General features: G+C 45.5%; 2 protein-coding genes across 2 annotated transcripts; both read left to right on the top strand.

The window, feature by feature from the left end:
• Nucleotides 1-2,107: 2,107 nt before the first annotated feature.
• B0H65DRAFT_426410 (uncharacterized protein) lies at nt 2,108-9,718 on the top strand (the record flags this gene model as incomplete). The annotated part of the gene is made up of 5 exons (XM_062824630.1): nt 2,108-3,779; nt 3,846-4,501; nt 4,616-7,766; nt 7,815-8,030; nt 8,259-9,718. 5 exons carry the CDS (start codon nt 2,108-2,110, stop codon nt 9,716-9,718), a joined length of 7,155 nt encoding a protein of 2,384 aa, XP_062682298.1.
• A 7,025-nt stretch (nt 9,719-16,743) lies between these two features.
• B0H65DRAFT_443012 (uncharacterized protein) lies at nt 16,744-17,103 on the top strand (the record flags this gene model as incomplete). The annotated part of the gene is made up of 1 exon (XM_062825608.1): nt 16,744-17,103. The coding sequence occupies one exon, from the start codon at nt 16,744-16,746 to the stop codon at nt 17,101-17,103; it is 360 nt and encodes a 119-aa protein (XP_062682297.1).
• Nucleotides 17,104-19,030: the final 1,927 nt, after the last annotated feature.

The raw sequence follows: 19,030 nt of genomic DNA, 5'->3' as shown, positions 1-19,030 counted from the left end.
AGACTGGGATTAGAGAGGGGGCTTGGCGCCGATGTTGTGCTTTTGGGGCATGCAGGGTTCCATTCCGATATCCGCGCCATCAACGCCGGTCGTTATAGCGCTGTTGTTAGTGGAGGGGACGCTAATTGGTTGGTGGTTACATGTTTACTACAGGCGAGTGCAAGATGGATTGCAATGTTGGTGTGACGGGAAACATGGAATGGTTGATAGGGGTGTCAATGGTATAATGTTCGGTAATAATTTGTAGGTAAATCAGTGATGGGTTGAAGAAAGCATCGCCCAACGGGAATGCAAATGCCCGCAACCCGGAGACTTTTGTCACGTAGCTGTAGGTATCCTGTAAAGCACGGCTTCACTGACCAACATCCAGATCAAAAAGGTGAACACCATCAATCGATAATGCTCCCTCCCGTCAAGGTACCTAGAAAACAAAAGCTGAGGAAAAACCAAAGAGAGAAAAAAAGACAAAAAGCTCAGCCCGCCCATATCCGGATTCGAACTCATGGTGTTGACCGGCAGACGTACGAAAATACCAACGCATTTTCTGGATCGCAGCACACTTACCACGTAAGCTACTGGACCGTAGTGAAAGGTCTGAATTTTCCGGGTTATATGCTTCTAGTCCGGGTCCCAGGGGCAGTGACGGGAAGGTCCTGCGGGGCCGCTGGAACACCCACTGGATGGAAAGCTGGGCTTGGCGTTTTGTCAACCAGTCTGAGGGGACGAGGACACTCGATCAAAGAACCACGGCTAACAAACTTGAAGACATGGATTGAGTTGTCGAAGTAGGCTCAACTTATTCATGTTAGGCAAACATTCTTCTCTCACCGGGAGCGTGGAGGAGAGGTGGGAATATGGCGCTGAGTATCAAGCAATCCAGCAGAATTATAATCGCACTAGGGTATCAACCGGCCACATGCACTTAGGACACTCGGCGCTGACATCTTGTCCATTCAATCTCTGGTTAATTCAATTGGAAATTATTGATTGGCGGCCATGAAATGATATTTTTAACATTTTTCTTCACATTTCAATCTTCGTATCCGGATTGGAATGCGGGACCGATCTAGCTGCTGCTGAGCTTCAACATCCGGCAGTGCCACCATTTTGAGCCACCAAGAGCACGCATCGCCCGATGCGCACGAGAAGATCAAGGAATCCGTTGAACAGAATGTGGGTTGGGGATGTAACAATAAGAGGTCGAAGCCGCAAGGTAAAGTCCCGGAATATGGAACATCAGTGAAGAACCATCATCTGCAATACACCGATTGCAGGTGATGGATGGCCAGGAAGCTCATGAGGATGATGCTTAATGCTTGTAGATGCTTCCCCTGGTCTCCGAGGTTGATGGGGTAGTCTTCGATGACGTATGTGCCTTGCTTCCTGAGAAGCTTTAAGGTTCATGAGTGAATTCGTCCCATCATCATTGTCTCCCGTACGTGGCCGCTCAACCGACTTCAAAAGACAACAAAGTCCATGATTAGCGGCCAACACGCATCATTGTTTCCACGAAGAAATGCCAGAACATTCATTCCAAGGACTCAGTCACTCCACTGGAGTTTTCATGTAGTAATGGTTCCTTCGCTTGTGGTGTGGCTACCTAGAGGTACCTTCCATCCTCCGCCTTCACCATCCTCTTTCATCCCATCTCTCGTCCCAACAGCCAAGGCGCGCAGGTGACTGCCAGGGTTTTTCTTCGAGGCCCTTCCACATTCACCGAGATGGCAAGCCTTCGTCCAATGACGCGTCGTTGTCAAGTGTCAAGTTGCCCCGGAGACAGCTGTCAGCCTTGGTTCCGGGCTGGGCGCGCCGGATAGTAATTCACTGATGTAGTGTCAACGACCCTTCACTTCCAATTCGGCCTGCTTTCACCTTCACCAAGCTGATAGCGTGCGGCGCACTTCCATTTTGCACTTTTCATTTCGCCCCTCTTCTCTTAAACAACCCCTACAACAAAACAACACAACCGTCAAACAAAACAATCGCTCATCACATTCGCAACAACCCCATCGCGTTGCCTCTACCTACTTACCTTTATCTCTACTCATCAAAACCAGCCCGAACTCTCGAGAACAGACGACAGACAAGGCTAATCAAAGTTAACAACATGTCGCTCTCCAAACCGTCAAAAGAACCAACTCCCCCGCCGACGCCCCCAAGCGAGCCCCAGGCGACCGACATCCCGCTCCCTGAGTCGCCTTTAGTCCTTCCGCCCGCCGGCTCTCCATTCTGGACTACTGTCGCAGCCCAAGAGATCCACCACCTTGGTGACATCATCGACGACAAGATTCAGGACAATCCCAACTCCGTGAGCGACGTCGACAACACAACCAACTCGATGCAGGAATCTTCAACTGAAGAGCGCAGCCTCACGCCCCCAGCCGAAGCCCGTGAGGACCATCAACTTGTCGACCTCGGCGATAAGAACACCGATGACAAGCCCACTGCCATGGACGACGTCGACAACACAACCACGAACTCCAAGCGCAACTCCATGTCCACCAGCCAAGACCAAGAGCGCCGCAGTCTTACCCCTCCACTCGACCAAGTCATGAACGAACCTTCAGAGCCCGAGCCCGAGCCTGAGGCTCTGCGCACCCTTCCAAAGGCAAAGATCCCAGACATGCTCGCACAACTGAGCCAAAGGATTACCGACCTCGAAGCCGCTGAAGACGCCCAGAACAACGGCACTTGCTCTACCTCTAGACTTCTGGAGACCCAACAAAGACTTCGTGACGCTACTTCTTCTCTTCTCTTGGATGCACTGGCTGTTGCTTCTGTTGTTATGGCTGAGGAAGGAGGAGAAGACACTGAGGCGTCGGTGGCGTCGGTCAATCCAGCCCTGGTCCCGCTCCCGTCTGATGATGTGAATGAAGACGGTCTTGAGTCGGGGCCGGAGGAGTACATCGAGGATTTCCTGCTGCCGTCGCTCGCCAGTAGAGCTGGAGATTACCTTGAAACCGTCCACTACGAGGATGGCAACCACGAAGAGGAAGCGCTCCAGTATCCAGGTCCGACTGGCATTCAAGTTCCTTTCCCGCCTTCGTTGTCTGAATATGATGTGGAACTGGAACTTGAAGAGCAAAATTCCCCCAGCCTTGTTCCCACGTTCATCGCCGACAACCTCAAAGCCCAAAACAAAGACCATCAACACCTCCCCGACATAATCCCCACGTGCACTTCCTACGACGACATGGACTGGAGCGATCTCCTCCCTGCCCGTGCCGCTCCCGAAGACAGTTCTCAGGCAACGAGCTCAGACTCTAAATCATCGCTTGCCGTTCAACTCGATCCAGCTGACGTCCCACTGCCCGAGGACGACCCCTTTGACGTTCCATTGGCGCTCCATGGGCATGATGATGGTTCTGGGCTTCCGGATTATTCGGACCTTGAAGCCTTGGGAGATCATGGAGAGATTGGAGACCATGGAGATCTTGTTCTAGGGGATGATGAAAGTGACAGTTCGCAGTTATTCGTTGATGACGGGAGCCCACTGCCACATTGGAGGACGTTTCTTGTCACTACGTCGTCGGAAGATAAGCTCGAGGCGAGTCCGGAGGAGGCACAGGTTAAGTCTGATGCCCATGCCGATGTCGAGGCCGATGCCGGCAATGCTGCCGATGCTGCTGATGACAAGCAAGCCGAATGCCTTCTTCAGGAGATGGTTACAGGAGAAAAGAGACCGAGCAAGGAAGAAAAGGGCAAGGGAAAGGCAGAGCAACAGGACCACGACAACCACGACAGCCATCCGTCCTCTTCCATCTCTCCCTGCGCTCAGGGTCACAAGCGCAAGTGGTCTAAGGGATCTCAGGCTCTGTACAAGGAAAATGACGTGATCCACAAAGTTGTACCGCCGGCACTCAACCTGTCCCAACAGATTGTCAACACCGAGTATGAGGCTCAACAGCAGCAACAGCAACAGGAGCCAGAGCAGATGGTCTCGGTCTCTCCTCGGTCGCCGCAAGTGTCGCCGTATTCTCCGGCGGCGATGGCTCCTGTAGCTTTGTTGGCACCGCCTATCGCACCGGTCGCGCCAATGGGATCTATCTTGCCGGATCAGCATATGGGAACTGATCAGCTCCCACCTCCCCAACCAGTGGTAGTCCCCGAACTACAACAACCCGAAGCCGCCCCTTGCCCTGGAGGTGGTACTCAAGGCCAGCCGACCACCCCTCCGACTGCCACTGTCTATGTCGATGTCGACAAAGCGACAGAACATGAACCCAAAGACGATCGTTACTCCCCACTACCCGCTTCTTCATCCCCTTTACTCTCCCGCTCGTCGCCATACAGAGTTTCCAAATCTTCGCAGCCGCAGCCGCGAGAGTCGCTGCTGCACTCGGTGCCATATACCCCAGCGGTAGTGCCTTGGGATGAACAGAGGGATCTACGTCTGCTTCCTCCGCTTCCAGAGCCTGAGCGCCTCCCGACGTACACGCGGATTTCGAAGACGACGGATAACTCGAGGGTTATGCCGATGTGGTTTGAGGGGTTTAGTGCTGTAAGTTTCTCCCTTTTTCCTTCTCTCTTCCCCCTTCCCTCTCCTTCTTTTACCAAACCCAACCATTGCCCCTCTCTTCACTCCGACCGTAACTAACCCAACCTCCCCCAACAGCAAGAATGGTTCCTAATCGAGCCCGCCGCCAACCTCTTCTACCGCCGCATCCGACACCACTGGCACCCCTACCTGCCTCAATGGCCTCCCTACATCATTGGCCCCACCCCCTTAATCATGGAACTCTCTCAAATCGGCAAGGACGGACTGGCCGGCGAAATCAACATCCTCCTGCACTGCGAGCGGTACTCGCCCCCCGGATTCATGCCGTGCCAGCAACTTCGATCCTTCACCAAGTTCATCCGCGACTGCTTGAGTCTGCAAAACATCCGCGACATCACGGTGCCTGACTTCCAGACTGTGCACGAGTGCAAGACCTGGCTTGAGACAGTCACAAAAAATGGAAGGATGCTCTCCTTCATGGCGCTGCACTGCCATGTCGAGCGCCTGCGGTCCGGCGTCTCGCCGGGGACGCACGAGTTCCTGGATGCGATACGCGACATGGGATGCCAACTGGGCTGGAACGAAGGGGTATATTTCTCCAAGACTTCGGTGTTGCAGGAGTTTAAACATGTGCCAAGGTATGACTCGTCCTCGACGCCGTTTATTAGTCTGAGAGGGAACCCGAATCAACAGAATCTCGTCAATCCGGGCCAACACTTCGACTACGGCCAAGGCAAGAGCACGGATTACTGCATTGCGCTGAGGGCGGATCACCCTTACCTGAACATCAGGGTGACGCTGGCGGCGCTGAATACCCTCAGCTTCGAGTGGCCGCAGTGGGTGGGCCCTCCGGACGCCTGGGTCAAGAGTTGGGACCCTTGCGATGAGGAGGTGGTGGGGCCACCGAGAAGGGTACGTCTTGCCGAGATTAGGGTCAGGAGAAAGGATTTGTACGATGAGTACGTGGCCTTGAAGGGACGGGTGGATGGGTGGTTTGAAAACCACCCGGAGCCGCCGAGGACTGCGCTTGTTGCGGGAGGCATGGGGTCGAGGTCTTGCGCTTGTCGTCATTGCCGTTATGTAACCTCTCATCAGCATCATCATGATGGCGAGAGTGAGTGTGAATGTGATGATGAGACGCCCAGTTCATCGGGTAACTCTTCTCCGAGGAGGACTAGATCGGGTTTTGATGGGCTGCAGCCGTTCCCTAGACCGAGGCCGCTGCCGGAACCGCCCAGGCCGGGATTCAGTAGCCTGGCAGATGCGGATGGAGAGAGTATCTTGACAAAAGAGGAACTGGCAAGTGTGCGTCGGGCTGAAAGAATGGTGGACAAGTTGGACAGGAACATTGACAAGGGCCTCTTGGCTTTGAACCCTCTCAAACGGCGAAAGACCGGGGCCTCTGCGGAACAGGCTGAGGCAACGAATGCCGAGGCGGAGAATGTTGACGAGAAGGCCGCAGAGCCTGACACGAGGACCGATGCTCAGAAGGAAAGGCAGCGCCGAAGGAACAGAAAGAAGAAGGAACAAGAAAAGGAGGCGAAGAAGAAGAAGGCCGCCAGGTCCGAAGTGGTCGCCGAATCGAAGGCCCAGATTTATGAATCCCTCAAGACCGGCGGATTTAACCGAGAGGCAATCAAGGATGTGCTCAACGAGACCATGGCAAAGATTGGGCCGAAGTCAGGTGCTCCCGAGGACGAGTCCAGAGGTCAGGTCCTTGCGAATAAGGACGGTCTGAGCCCAGAGGAGGAGGCTCGCTTTCGAGATTCGGTGAAGCCTCTTTATGCCGAACATCTCAGGCGTAAAGAGGCAGGTGATAGCACCAAACTTTTTGGCAAGTTTGAGATCCCGGCCGATATTTCCGAAGAGGACTTCTTCGAGGCCTTCCTCAATAATGTCGTCGTTGTCGAGACAAACGACAAGGATGGTTTTGCGATTGATTGGAAACCTGATGCAGAAGAGGGTACTCAAAGTCAAGAGGCCTTGGTTGACAGCAAGGGTGGCAGGTGTGTTCCCGAAGAGGCGCAGCAAAGTGCTCTTGACAATCAGCTTGGACACGCTAGCACCGAACACTCATCTGTCAAGGAGCAGGAAGCGCCTGCAGAAGCAGTCAAGCCTCAGCCGAAAGACGTTCACTCAACAGCAGGCCCTTCCACACACGATGTTCCGGATCACGATACCTCCGACGTTGCTCAACCAAAGGAACTGGACGACATCGCCTCAGCAGATGTCTCACAGCCTGCTGCAGAGCCATCCACCGGTCCCGAAGCCGCTCCCGAAGCCGCTCCCACTGTCCTCCCCACTGATATTCCCGCTTCTCCGCGTGACACACCCAACCATGACGCCACCTCCACCCCCAACCCGCCTCCCCTCGACAAATCCAAAGAAGCCTCCAAAGCCAAGAAAGAGCGGCGCAAGCTCCGCAAGCGTCTCGACCGCGAGAAAGAAGAAGCCCGTCTCCGCGAACAAGCTGCCGCGCGCGAAGAACTCCGTCGCCAAGCCGAAGCTCGGCACCAAGCCGAGCTCGATCGAAAAGTGGGCGAAGCCCAAAGGAAGCTCGACGAAGAGAAGGCCCGGCGGCTGGAGCAACATCAGAAGGAGGAGGCTGCTCGGTTGCAGAGGCTGAAGGAAGAGGAGGCCCGTTTGCAGAAGGTCAAGGAGGAAGAGGCGAGGAGACGGGAGGAGGAGGAGGTGAGAAAGAGGGACGAGGAGCAGCGGTTGGCTGAAGAGGAGAAGAAGAGGCAAGAGGAAGAGTTGAGGAAAGAGGAGGAGAGGAAGAAAGAGGAGGAACGGATTGCTGAGGAGAAGAAAAGGAAGTTTGAGGAGGAGGCTAGGCTGCAAGCGGAGAAGGAGTGGTATGCTATGCAGGAGCAGAAGAAGTTGGAGGAGGCGGTCCGGGAAGAGGAGGCTAGGCGGCTCGCGCTGGAGGCTAAGCAGAATGCCGAACTGGAAGCCAGGCAAAAGGCTGAACTGGAAGCTATACGGCTGGCTGAAGTTGAGGCCAAACTTAAAGCTGAAGAAGAGCGAAAAGCTGAGCAGAAGCGGAAGGCTGCCGAGGCCAAGCGCAAGGCCGACGAGGCAAAGAAGGCGGCCGAGGAGGTCAAGAAAAAGGCGGAGGAAGCTCGACAAAAGGCCGAAGAGGACACCAGGCGTAAGAAAGAGGAGGAAGCCAAGCGCATAGCCGAGGAGAAGAAACGTCAAGCTGAAGCAAAGCGACTGGCTGAGGAGAAGCGGAAAGCCGAAGCCGCTCGCCAGGCTGAAGCTAAGCGTTTTGCCGAAGAGAGGAAAAAAGCCGAAGCCGAACGAAAGGCCGAAGAACAGCGGCAAGCGGAACTCAAGCAACAGGTCGAATTAGAACGCCTTGCCGAGGAGAAGCGGAAAGCTGACGAGGAGAAAGGGAAAGCCGACGAGGCCGCTCGACAAGCTGAGGCCGCTTTTCAGGGCGAACTGCAACGTCAAGCCCATGAAGCCGAACGGAAAGCCCATGAAGCCGCACAAAAAGCCAAAGCCGCTGTTCAGGCTGAACTTCAACGTCAGGCCGAGCTCAAGCGTCAAGCCGAACTTCAACGCCAGGCCGAGCTCAAGCGTCAAGCCGAACTTCAACGCCAGGCCGAGCTCAAACGTCAGGCCGAAGAAAAACAGGCCGCCGAAAAAGCCAAACTCAAAGCCGAAGCCGAAGCCAAAGCAGCAGCAGAAGCCAAGCGCAAAGCCGACCTCGTCAAACGGCAGCAAGCGGAATAGGAATCCAAGCGCCGGGCAGAGGATGCCAAAAAGCGCAAAGCCGCGGAAGCTAAGAAACGCGCGGCCGAGGCAAAGAAGAAGGCTGTTGAGGAAGTTGAACGTCGTCGTCAGGCTGATTTGGAGGCTGCTGCTCGTCGAGCTCAGGAAGAGCAGCAGCGTCGGGCCAGAGAGGAGGCTGAGCGGTTGAAGAGGGAGGCGCAGGCTGTGAGGAAGGCGGAAGAGGAGGCCATTCGGAGGGCGATGGAGGAGGCGAGGGTTAGGCGTGAGGAGGAGGCTAGGATTCGGCGTGAGAAGGAAGAGGCTGAACGGTTAAAAAGGGAGGCTGAGAAGCTGAAGAAGGAAGTAGAAGAGGCGAGGGAGAGGGCTGAGAGGGAAGAGGCGAGGAAGAAAGCCGCTGAAGAGGTCAAGCGCCGGAAGAAAGCTCAACGCAAGGCGGAGGCAGAGGCCAAGCGAAAGACCGAAGCTGAAGCTGCTCGGGTCAAAGCTGAGGGGGAGGAAAAGCTGCGGCAGATGTTGGGGATTCAGCAGGTTGACAACTCCCTTACCCTTGCTGAGCAAAAAGCCACTCCCTTTCACGAACAGCAGATCCTCCTCCAAGAAGCCTGGCACCAAATCGACGAGTCCCTGCTTCTCTCCCAACAGGCGCATAACTCCCTTCTCCGCGCTCAACACCACAACTCTGAGGCATTCCGCCAACTCGGAGAAGCCGACCTTCTTCTCTCGCTCTCGCAGGACGTCTCGCAAGACTGCCAGACCCCCCAAGATGCTCCAAGTCTGATCTCCGCCCGGCATCGTTTCGACGAAGCGATCCTCCAAGCGCAAGAGGGCTACCGTCTCCTACAGGAAGCATGGGACTACCATGACTCTTCAATGCGCACCGCCGAGGAAGGCCATCGCTTACTAGTGGAGGTTGGTCATGAGGGCGAGCATCATCGGTCCGCTCAGCAATACTCTCTGGTTGAGGCCCGCCACCACAACGATGAGGCGTTCCGGAGAGCAGAGGAGGGCCGCCGTGGTCTTGAGGAGGCGTTTGCGAGGATGGGAATTTCCCTCCAGCAGTCCGATAAGGACATGCACCATCCCCATGCAGATAACCACAGCCAAACTTCCGAGCAAGAACCCCACACCATCCTCATCACCACCCCTCCCACCACTCACCACCAGCTGTCCGACCCAGAAGCAGAAACAGAGGAGACCGAGACCTTATCCTCCAGCTTTGACTCCATGTCCACCACCACTAGCGGTGATCTGCCAGGTAACCCATCCGACGACCGTCCCTACGAGGAGCGCCTAGCCGCCTTCATCAACGATCAACTCGTTACCTATGGCGTTTGGGACCCGGAGTCGTTTTATGTTCGGTATGACCCGTGCAACCCGAGAGGTCCGCGGGCGCATGAGATGCTAGTGGCGAGTGAGAGAGGGAGCCATGGCGATGCTGCCGGAAGCGATGTAAGGGGCGTGAAGGAGGCGTGGTGGTGAGTTCAGGTAGTGTTCCCGCTGAGCGAGCTAGGGACGAAGGATGTTGGCGAGATTGTGTTTTTTCAGCTTCAGGGTAGAGCTTTCAGGACGAGCATGTAGGAGTATAGATGAGTTGGAGGTAATGTAGTAACGAAGATCTCGGCGTTCATTGTATTCAGAGAGTGGTTTAGATCGATATCATCAGATAACGAGCAGAATTGCAGAGTTGTAGAGATGTAACTGAGGGTGACGTTCGGCATTTTAGAGCACTGTAGGTTTTCGGAGGTGAAGCCGGCGAGCGTTGCATCGTGTGAAAGATGATAATAATGATGGGCATCCCCAAGGCAAGCAACCTTACCTAGGCTACCTCAACTAGTCGCAAAGTTCTTCGATAGAGGTGAAGAATTTGCCTGTTCAGTCTCAATGTGACGCGTTTGCGTTCCCTTCCGTGAACGAGGACAACGAAATTAACAAACACACAAAATGACGAAAGATGGACCAAGTGTATCAATGCTGGGTGATCTGTTGGACACTCCATGTCGCCCGGTTTGGAGTCGAGTTTCATGATGTCCGTGGTGGGCCGGGCGATGGGCGGTCGGAGAACCCAGGTTCATCCAGTCTGAAGATGAAAGGGACAGAGTGAGGTCAGATGATGAGAGTTGCAAGATGGGCAAAAGAGATGATATCAAATTGTTAGTGACCGCAACAGGGAAGGCTCAGCTGTACAAAAAAACGGGGAAAGCGGGGATCTGCGGGCCATGGCTCGACCGGTTGGAGTCGTTATTGGAGACGCTTGGAGTAAAGTGGAGATTTGGCATGAAGTAGCCCCACCGGGGAGCATGGCGTGCATGGCCCTCGCCTGTAACGGCCAGTGATCAATCAGCCCTGCAAGGGTCCTGTTGTGATGGCTTCGCTTCAACGGTTGTGGTGGTCGACTGCACTGTAACTGTTCTCTGCAGTGATGGCCTGCATTTGACCATCGTGATCACTCAATGGTGGTGCACATCAACGTCCCGTCCTCATCGGTTCATCACATCATCCATCTCCAATATCAAAAAGCCGAATACGTGTAACCACTTGTTACATAGATAGATACCGGAGACATGTCCGATGGGGTAGCGTATCCATAAAGGGACAACAGATCCCTCCGGTCCACCTTTTCCGGTTCTACTTTTTCCCTTCTTCCTCGTTTTCATCTCATCCGGCTACTGAACCCCGAATGTCAATCTAATAAGTTAATATCCCGTCTCCCGGTCGCCATGTGGAGTGACCAAATCCCTCAATCTCCAGCTTGACGAACCGCAACTCTCGCCGAGACCAAGAAGGAGAAATCGACTGAATTTGGGGTACCTGAGACTTGGCGAGAAAGGTGAAAAAAAGCGCCAAGGTGTAAGCGGAATAATCGACACCCACATTCTTCGATTCGACCAGGGCCTTCATATTTCTCCAGTCCTCTCGAGTGGTCAGATGACCCGACCCCATTACCAAAGCTTCCTAACCCCCTAGTCCGTACATTCACATACAAAATTATTCCGACCTACAAAAGAAGAAAATTAATACAATTATTACGATACGTATCTGTATAGAGTTAATTCAATATAATAAATTATAATATTAACTGTAAAGGAACAACGTAAAATAACCTCAATTATTCGTTTAACGTTCCCCTGTAGAGAAAGATCTCCAATCGCTCCTAGAAATTCCCTTATAGAGGAATAATTTACTTATACGAATATTTCGAGAACTATATTAATTTAAATACTTAAATAAATTTATCCCTAATCTATCCCTAAACTATCTCTAATTTATCCTAACTAAACCAAAATGAGCGCTAATACTATTATTATTACTAACGCTAATATTTTAATTATAATTGCTAAACCTAAACTATAGACGAAAAAACAATAGGCTTTATATGCTCATCCGTATAGTAACGGAATATATACTAAATAATGCAATTCCGGCCTTTACCGCTCTACTAAGGATAGAATAGAAGAAGACCTATTATAAATCCATAATTAATAAAAGTTTTATAAAATATAAATCTAAAGTAAAATTTATAAATATATTTAAATTTTTTATATAGTTTATAAATAAATAAAATAGAAGAAAGGATATTATAGCATTACTTATATATTCTTTTTGTTTTTTAAATATTAACTTAAATAATAATGAAATTAGTTAAGGATAATTTGAAAATATATTGAAAATGTATTAAAGATTTATTAAAAATAAACTTAAAGATTTATTTTACTATTTTATTAAAAGGGAATTTATATAAGACTTTCTTCCTTTTCTTCCGCCTTTTCCTCCGCCTCTTCTTCCGCTTCTTCTTTTACCTCTTCTTCTGCTTCTTCTTCTGCTTTTTCTTCTACCTCTTCTTCTACTTCTTCTTCTGCCTTTTCCTTTGCCTCTTCTTCTGCCTCTTTCTCTGCTTCTTTTTTCGCTTTTTCCTCTGCCTTTTCCTCTACTTCTTCCTCCGCCTCGTTCTCTTTCTCTTACTATATTTTTTACTACTTTTCTTATTACTTTTCCTATACTTACTTTATCCTCAATTTCCAATAATAATTCCGACAATTCCGATTCTTCGTCGACAACCGCTAATTTACATTTCTTAGGTATAACTAGCTATAAAATTTTACTTAGAAAAAGAATAATTATAGCCCAACTAGAAATTATAAAAGTTATTAAATTCTTATATTACCCTAAATTTACTTATAATTAATTCTAAATTATTAAAATTTTAATCAGGGATAAATTATATATTAATAGTAGCTATATAAATTTTAATTTTAATATCTCTAACCGAAATGGTAAGTAAACGCTCCTTAAAAATATTGTAAATAATATTTAAATATCTAACAAAATTACTATAGGTAGTAAATATTATTTAAACAAATGAAAAGTTAATTGGGGATTTAATCTTAAAGATTTTAAAATATTATTTATATTTTTCGTATACTAAATATCCGCGCTATTATATTCCGGTTCAAACCTTTTCCAATAGCAAAAAATCTTACTAGGAACGACTATATATACGCCTTATTAAGTAATTAATAAGAATAAAAATTTCAAATTCCTAAAATGGCGGATAGGGTAATAATAAATAGTTCGGATAGCGTTGAAAGTATTATCGTAATTTATTGTAATTGAAGTAATCGAAATAATTCGAAATTCGGAAAATATAGATAAAGGATAAAATAAAGTATATTAATTTATTTAAATAGTAATAAATAAGCGTAAATAAAAGAATATATTGGGGATAAATTAATAATTAGTCCTAATATTTTTTATATTTATTAATTTCTAAAGGGGGTATTATAATTTAACGTTTACCCTTATCCTTGGGTTTAGTAAAATTCTAATCGCCTTCTTAATATTGTTTATATACGTTAAAGGCCGTAAATATATTATAAGCGAATACTATCGTAGAAAATAAATCGTTAACAAATTCTTAATTCATTTTAATAAATAGAGGAATAGTGAGGGTAAGCGGTGGTAAATAAATAAATAGTTAAATAATTGAAAAATAACTAAGGAAAAGAAATTTCTAAAAAAAAAGATTTTAAGCGACGTAGCAATTACTTTATAAATACGAATACGCAATTATAGGGTTTGTATTATACTATACGTTTCCGCTAATATAAATAAAATATCGGATAAAATTTATAGCGTAGAAAAGTTTTAGAAAAATCTAAAATAAATTTAACTTCTTTTACTTAACGACTTATACTAACCTTAATTTTATTTACTGCCTAACCTACTAAGTATAATATTATATATTTAAACTCGTAGGTATTAAGCGAAGTACGCTATATATAGTGACCGAACGACCCCTTAAAGAAGAAAAATAAAAATTAATAAATTTATAATATATTCGTTATAAAAAGTTAATTAATTTTATATAAATATATAATTAATATAATTTAAATACACAATTTAATAATATAATTAATTAATTAACAGTTTAATTTTTAAAAAAAATTGTGAATTCGAATTATATATAAACTATTTTTTTAAATAAATATAAATAAATATTCGCATTAATTCGGAATTAATAATTCTCCTAATACTGAAATTTATATAATATTACCGTTAGCTATTTTTTCCCTATAGGGAAATATACTAATCGAAGAATAAATTAATAAAGGTATATTATAAATAAATCTTCAATTAAATTAATATACTTATAATTACTTTAAAATCTTAATTTATAGTAATACTATAAAGACCTTCCCTAAATAATTCACGCCACTTAACCGTATATTTATAATTCTCTTTAAAAAATTTAAATGCTATTTTAAAAGTAAGTACGTACATCTACGGCGAATTAGCATTAATAAAAATCTAGATAAGAAGGATAGCTATCAGAATTAAAATCTATCGAAAATAAATTAAAAATAATTAATAGTTTACATCGTTTTAACTATTCTAAGTAAAAGCCCTAAATAACCTTCCCATTCTCTATACTGGTAAGATATCCATAATTTATATCTAATTCGAAGGATTTAATAAAGCCTCCATAACAGAATTCAACTTATTCTTTAAAAAAATCAATATTTATAAAATTAATCCTATCGTCAAAGACTCTCTAAATATATTATTAAAAAGAAATCAATATTTTATTTATAAAGAATCCTAAAAGTATAAATTTATATATATTTAGGTTTTAATATTTTAATTAATATTCGTACATTACAACCTAAATATTTTAAATACCTAAAGGCTAATAAAGAGTATAATATTTTTTAATTACCAAACGAATTTTATTAATATTATCAAAATTCGAATAGATTCAATTAATAATATCGGTACTATATTTATTAAAAGATTAAATAAAATAGGGGTTATAAATTAAAGTTATTAAAACTTTAAATTGATCGCTAATTTATCCCTAACGAATTAGTAATATATTATAAATTTATTTAGTTTAAATTATATTAAAATCTCCTACTCTCTCTAATATTCGTATTAAATTATTAATAATCTATTTAAGGAGTTTATTAGGAAAAGGAAATAAGTAAATATAGTAATTATATAAAATCATAAGGATATATAAAATAATTTTAATATCGTATAGGATATAAAAATTAATAATAATACCGTATTTACGAAGATTAATAATACCGTAACCTTAAAAGTAATCGGTCTCTAATTTATGAATATTAATTTTTTTATAAATCCTAAAAATATTAAAGAATGATCTACTAATTATAATATAATTTTTTTAATATTGTAAATCTTAATTCTACACACGTCTTAATATATAATAAATCGGGTCCGGAATCTCTTAAATACCCTTTAATAATGAATTTAACGTATCGTTAATATAGATAAAGTTATTAAAAAGGCTAGCGAAAAAAAATATTTTATTCCCCGGCTTCGAATTCTAATACTTGAAGAAGTAGCGATTATAACCATTAATTATTTATATAAAAATAAGGTTTAAATAGAATATTAATAGGGAAATATTTTAAATAAGAATTTACTTTACTAAGAAATTATACGAATTTATATAACGATTTCAGTTTATCGCAACCCTTTATTCCCTAACGCTTCCTAATAGCCTATATGTAATTAGTAAATGGAATTGTATTAATAAAAGATAATTAACTTTGAGCTAGGGATAAATTAAGAATAAATTAAAAATATATTTATATTTAATAATGTATTTAATTAAAAGTACTTTATCTAGTTGGAAGCGGATTTCAAATAAGAAATTTATAACCTCTTTATTAATTATACCGGTAGAGCTTTATTAGTACGCTTACCAAACTCGTAAGTCTAAATATTTATAATATTTAATACTAATATATTTATAGATAATATAATAATAAACAGCGTTATTTAAATAACTAAATAAAGTATCCTTAATAAATATTTTCTTCGCTATATAATATTAAAGTTATAAAAATATAAACTAATTAGGGATTATCCTCTATATACTACTAATCCAATTTAAACTATTCTATTTTATATACTTCCTCCTAAGGGGCTTAAACTTAGGCCTCAGTTAAACTCTTAATATCTATAATATAGGCAACGCTATAAATAGAAGATTCGGGATATTTAAGGATAGCGACGATATAATGTATTATTTAAATAAAATTAGAATATTAATTAATACTATTAAATAAAATAAATATTCATTCTATAATTTTAACTTTAATATAATTAATATTATAAGATATATCCGGAATACATCATTAATCTATTAACGATACTTACTAGGAAATTAATAAGTATTAGAATATTAGGAGGGGTTATATCCTTAATCTCTTTCAATTCGTCGAATTCAGCCGCTATATTAATTACTTATTTTTTTTTAAATATTATTAACATTTTATTAAATACTTTATTATTCTATTTAATTAAACAGAATTTAGTAATTATAATTAAAGTATCGGTATTAATAATAATAATAGTATTAACGCTTATTTTAATTTAGCTAGGATAAATTAAATATAATTTAGGGATAAATTAGGGATAAATTACTAAGTATTCAAACTAATATCATCCTCGAAGTATTCGTACAAGTAGGTTATTTCCCCACGGGGGAACTTTAAGTATACGAATAAAATTATTTTATATTATTCCTCTACAGGTGAACTTTTGCGAGCAATTGGAGATCTTTTTCTGCGGGGGAACTTCTGCGAGCGATTGGGGATCTTTCTCTGCGGGGGAACTTTAGAAGCATATATTATATGCGACGTAAATTATTAAAGGGGTGAGGGTCAGCTGAGAGATTTTTTATAGTATAGGGTCGGTCTTGGCGGATCCACTTGGGTTAGGAAGCTTTAGTAATAGGGTCGGGTCATGTGAGTCCTCAGTCCTCTCCTCCTTCCACCGACGGCATTTGAGAAACGGACTTCTCCACTTTACCATCCTTCCATCTTCAACACCAACAAGATATATGGGATTCATCTCCCCTCTTCCATCTTGACTCACAAACACCACTTATCAACAACTACTCTGCGATACTTCGACATCCTCAGTGATCCATCCCCATATCAGCCACACACACACATTGAACACAACCGCCAACCATGTGCCGCCAAATCGTCTTCTCCGGCACCTGCCCCCAATGCACTCAACACTTCATCTGGCAAGACCTCTCCCAAGAGCTCTCCTGCCTCGAAGCCAAGAACACGGGAGTATTCGGCCAATGCGCCTTCGGCGTACAAATCGAGGAGCACCGATTCGACCAAGAATGCGAGCCCTGCGCCGCCGACAACGAGAGGGATGAAGGGTACTGCGCTGATGGTATGGATGAGCTTGCTCCCGGGGAGCTGACCGATCCGACTAAACAACCTTTTACGAGCACCAAATTACTGGCGGGAAAGAAACACGCTGATGGAGAACAACAAGAAGACGGGGGCAAGAGAAAGAAGCAGAGAGTTGTGTGAGTCGCAGTGCAGCAAGTGAGGCAGGGGAATGATTTGATGAGATCATGAAAAGCCCCGCTCTCGGAGACTTTTTTTATTAGGACGAGATATGGAGACAAGCGAACACAAGCACGCCGAGAGTCACCGCGAGAGATGAAGCGACGATGAAAGCTTGCGCCGAAGGGTTGAAATATCGATGAAGCGGAACTCCAACAAAAACTCAAAAGTTCGTTACCCCGGATCGGATCGAAAATGTCCGCACCGGAATTTCGAGGATGCCATGGATGCCAACCCCATCCCATCAGCCCATCGCATCACATCATCCGTCACCGGTCGCGCATTCGGTACAGTTCGGATTTGCATGATTTGCGCCATTCGCACCCCCGCGTCTCTCCCCGCCCACCCGCCCTTCTCCGCGCGAACGCCGCCGCGCCGGAGTTTCGGGCCGATAGCCGATGATCGTTAGGTTGACTTTATCGCTATCGGCTGCGGATGTCGTTTGGCGACAGCATCAGGACGAAGATGAGACAGCCGATGGATATCGCCTCTCCTGCTACCAGTCCTCAAACCCGTTTGGTCTTAACGCAGCTTCAACCCGATACTCACGCCGGCGATCATTCATCTGCATCTGTATTCACATCAGTAGATAAAGATGCGCGCCAAGGACCTAGCTTGACCAGGCCGAGCGATCGATGGATTGGAGGATTCGCCATGGCCGGGCCGGATGCTTTGCTATGAGGAAGCGGGCCGAGAGAGCAACAACGGCAACGGGCCAACGGGCATCGCAATAGCATTGAACAAATGCGCAAATAATCGCATTGGCCAAAAGAGCGAAGGACACGGGTCGATTGGCAGTTGGCACTGTTCTACGCGTTTCATGTATTCCGAATACAAGTCGGACGGTCCATGACGCCAGATGCACATCGTACCCAGCCTAACACGAAGATATTCAGAGAGGCCCTTGCCATGATGCTATGGACGAGAACGGGGACTAGAACGGGGACGGGAGGGAGCCGACGTGACAGGATCGATGATCGATGAGGAGGTTCAGAAAGGCGGATGGATGCCTGCAGCAAGGCAAGGTAGCGGCACAAAAGGGTTGAACCGAACCCAAGGCCAGGGCCAAGAAGAGGACCAGAGTATTTCCCTCTACTGATTATGGTTTGGATAAGGGGTGCAGATCATCGGAAGCCGGGATAGATGAGCGAAGAAAGGGTACTAAACTGTGGGAGCTATGCGACATCCACAAAGGGTGCGTTTTGGTGTGGTGACAAGTAGCGTCGGATAGTAGGCACTTTACGTGGCAGCGTTTTGGTTGTTGATGATACCCCATCACCTTTCCGCCTCCTATCGCTCTGCTCTTTATAAGGACAAGAACTACACAGAAAATACACATACGACCATACCCACTGGAAAACTCGGGATCCCGTCCGCTCTCCCATAGATAAGCCAGTGAGGGCCAGACTAGTAGTTGGGTCGGTGACGACCAGCGAATCCCTGGTGTTGTATGTTTTTTTCCCTTTCTCTTTTCTACTGTTGTACATCTGGTTTTTTGTTACTGGACTATTATGTTGTTGTTGAGTTATACATTGCACAAGTACATGCGACGGCCGAGCGCACTGGATGCCCAACCAAGGTAGTAGGCACATGGCAATGTGTCAAAACGTCCCTAGGTAGTCAACTTCCTTGATGCCGTTCCTAGGGTGTGAAAGCTCGCTGGTTTATCACACAGAATCTTGGTCCAGATGATTGTGAAGGGCTTTGTGGTAATCTACCATCTATCCTCTTGTCTATAAGCCAAGAGCCAAATTATCAGGTACCAAAAGACCGTGAATCCAAGGGTATCTTTCAACGTCTATGTACTTCCAACTCAATACTCCGGCGTCGCCTTCCCTTACTCTTTCCCGGCCCACGCCCTTCTCTCGTCTCACTCTATCGTTCCTACTGC

This window comes from Neurospora tetraspora (assembly GCF_033439725.1).
Source record: "Neurospora tetraspora strain CBS 560.94 chromosome Unknown B0H65scaffold_4, whole genome shotgun sequence".
NCBI classification, from domain to species: Eukaryota; Fungi; Ascomycota; class Sordariomycetes; order Sordariales; family Sordariaceae; genus Neurospora; species Neurospora tetraspora.
This window is presented reverse-complemented; position numbering and strand designations above follow the sequence as displayed.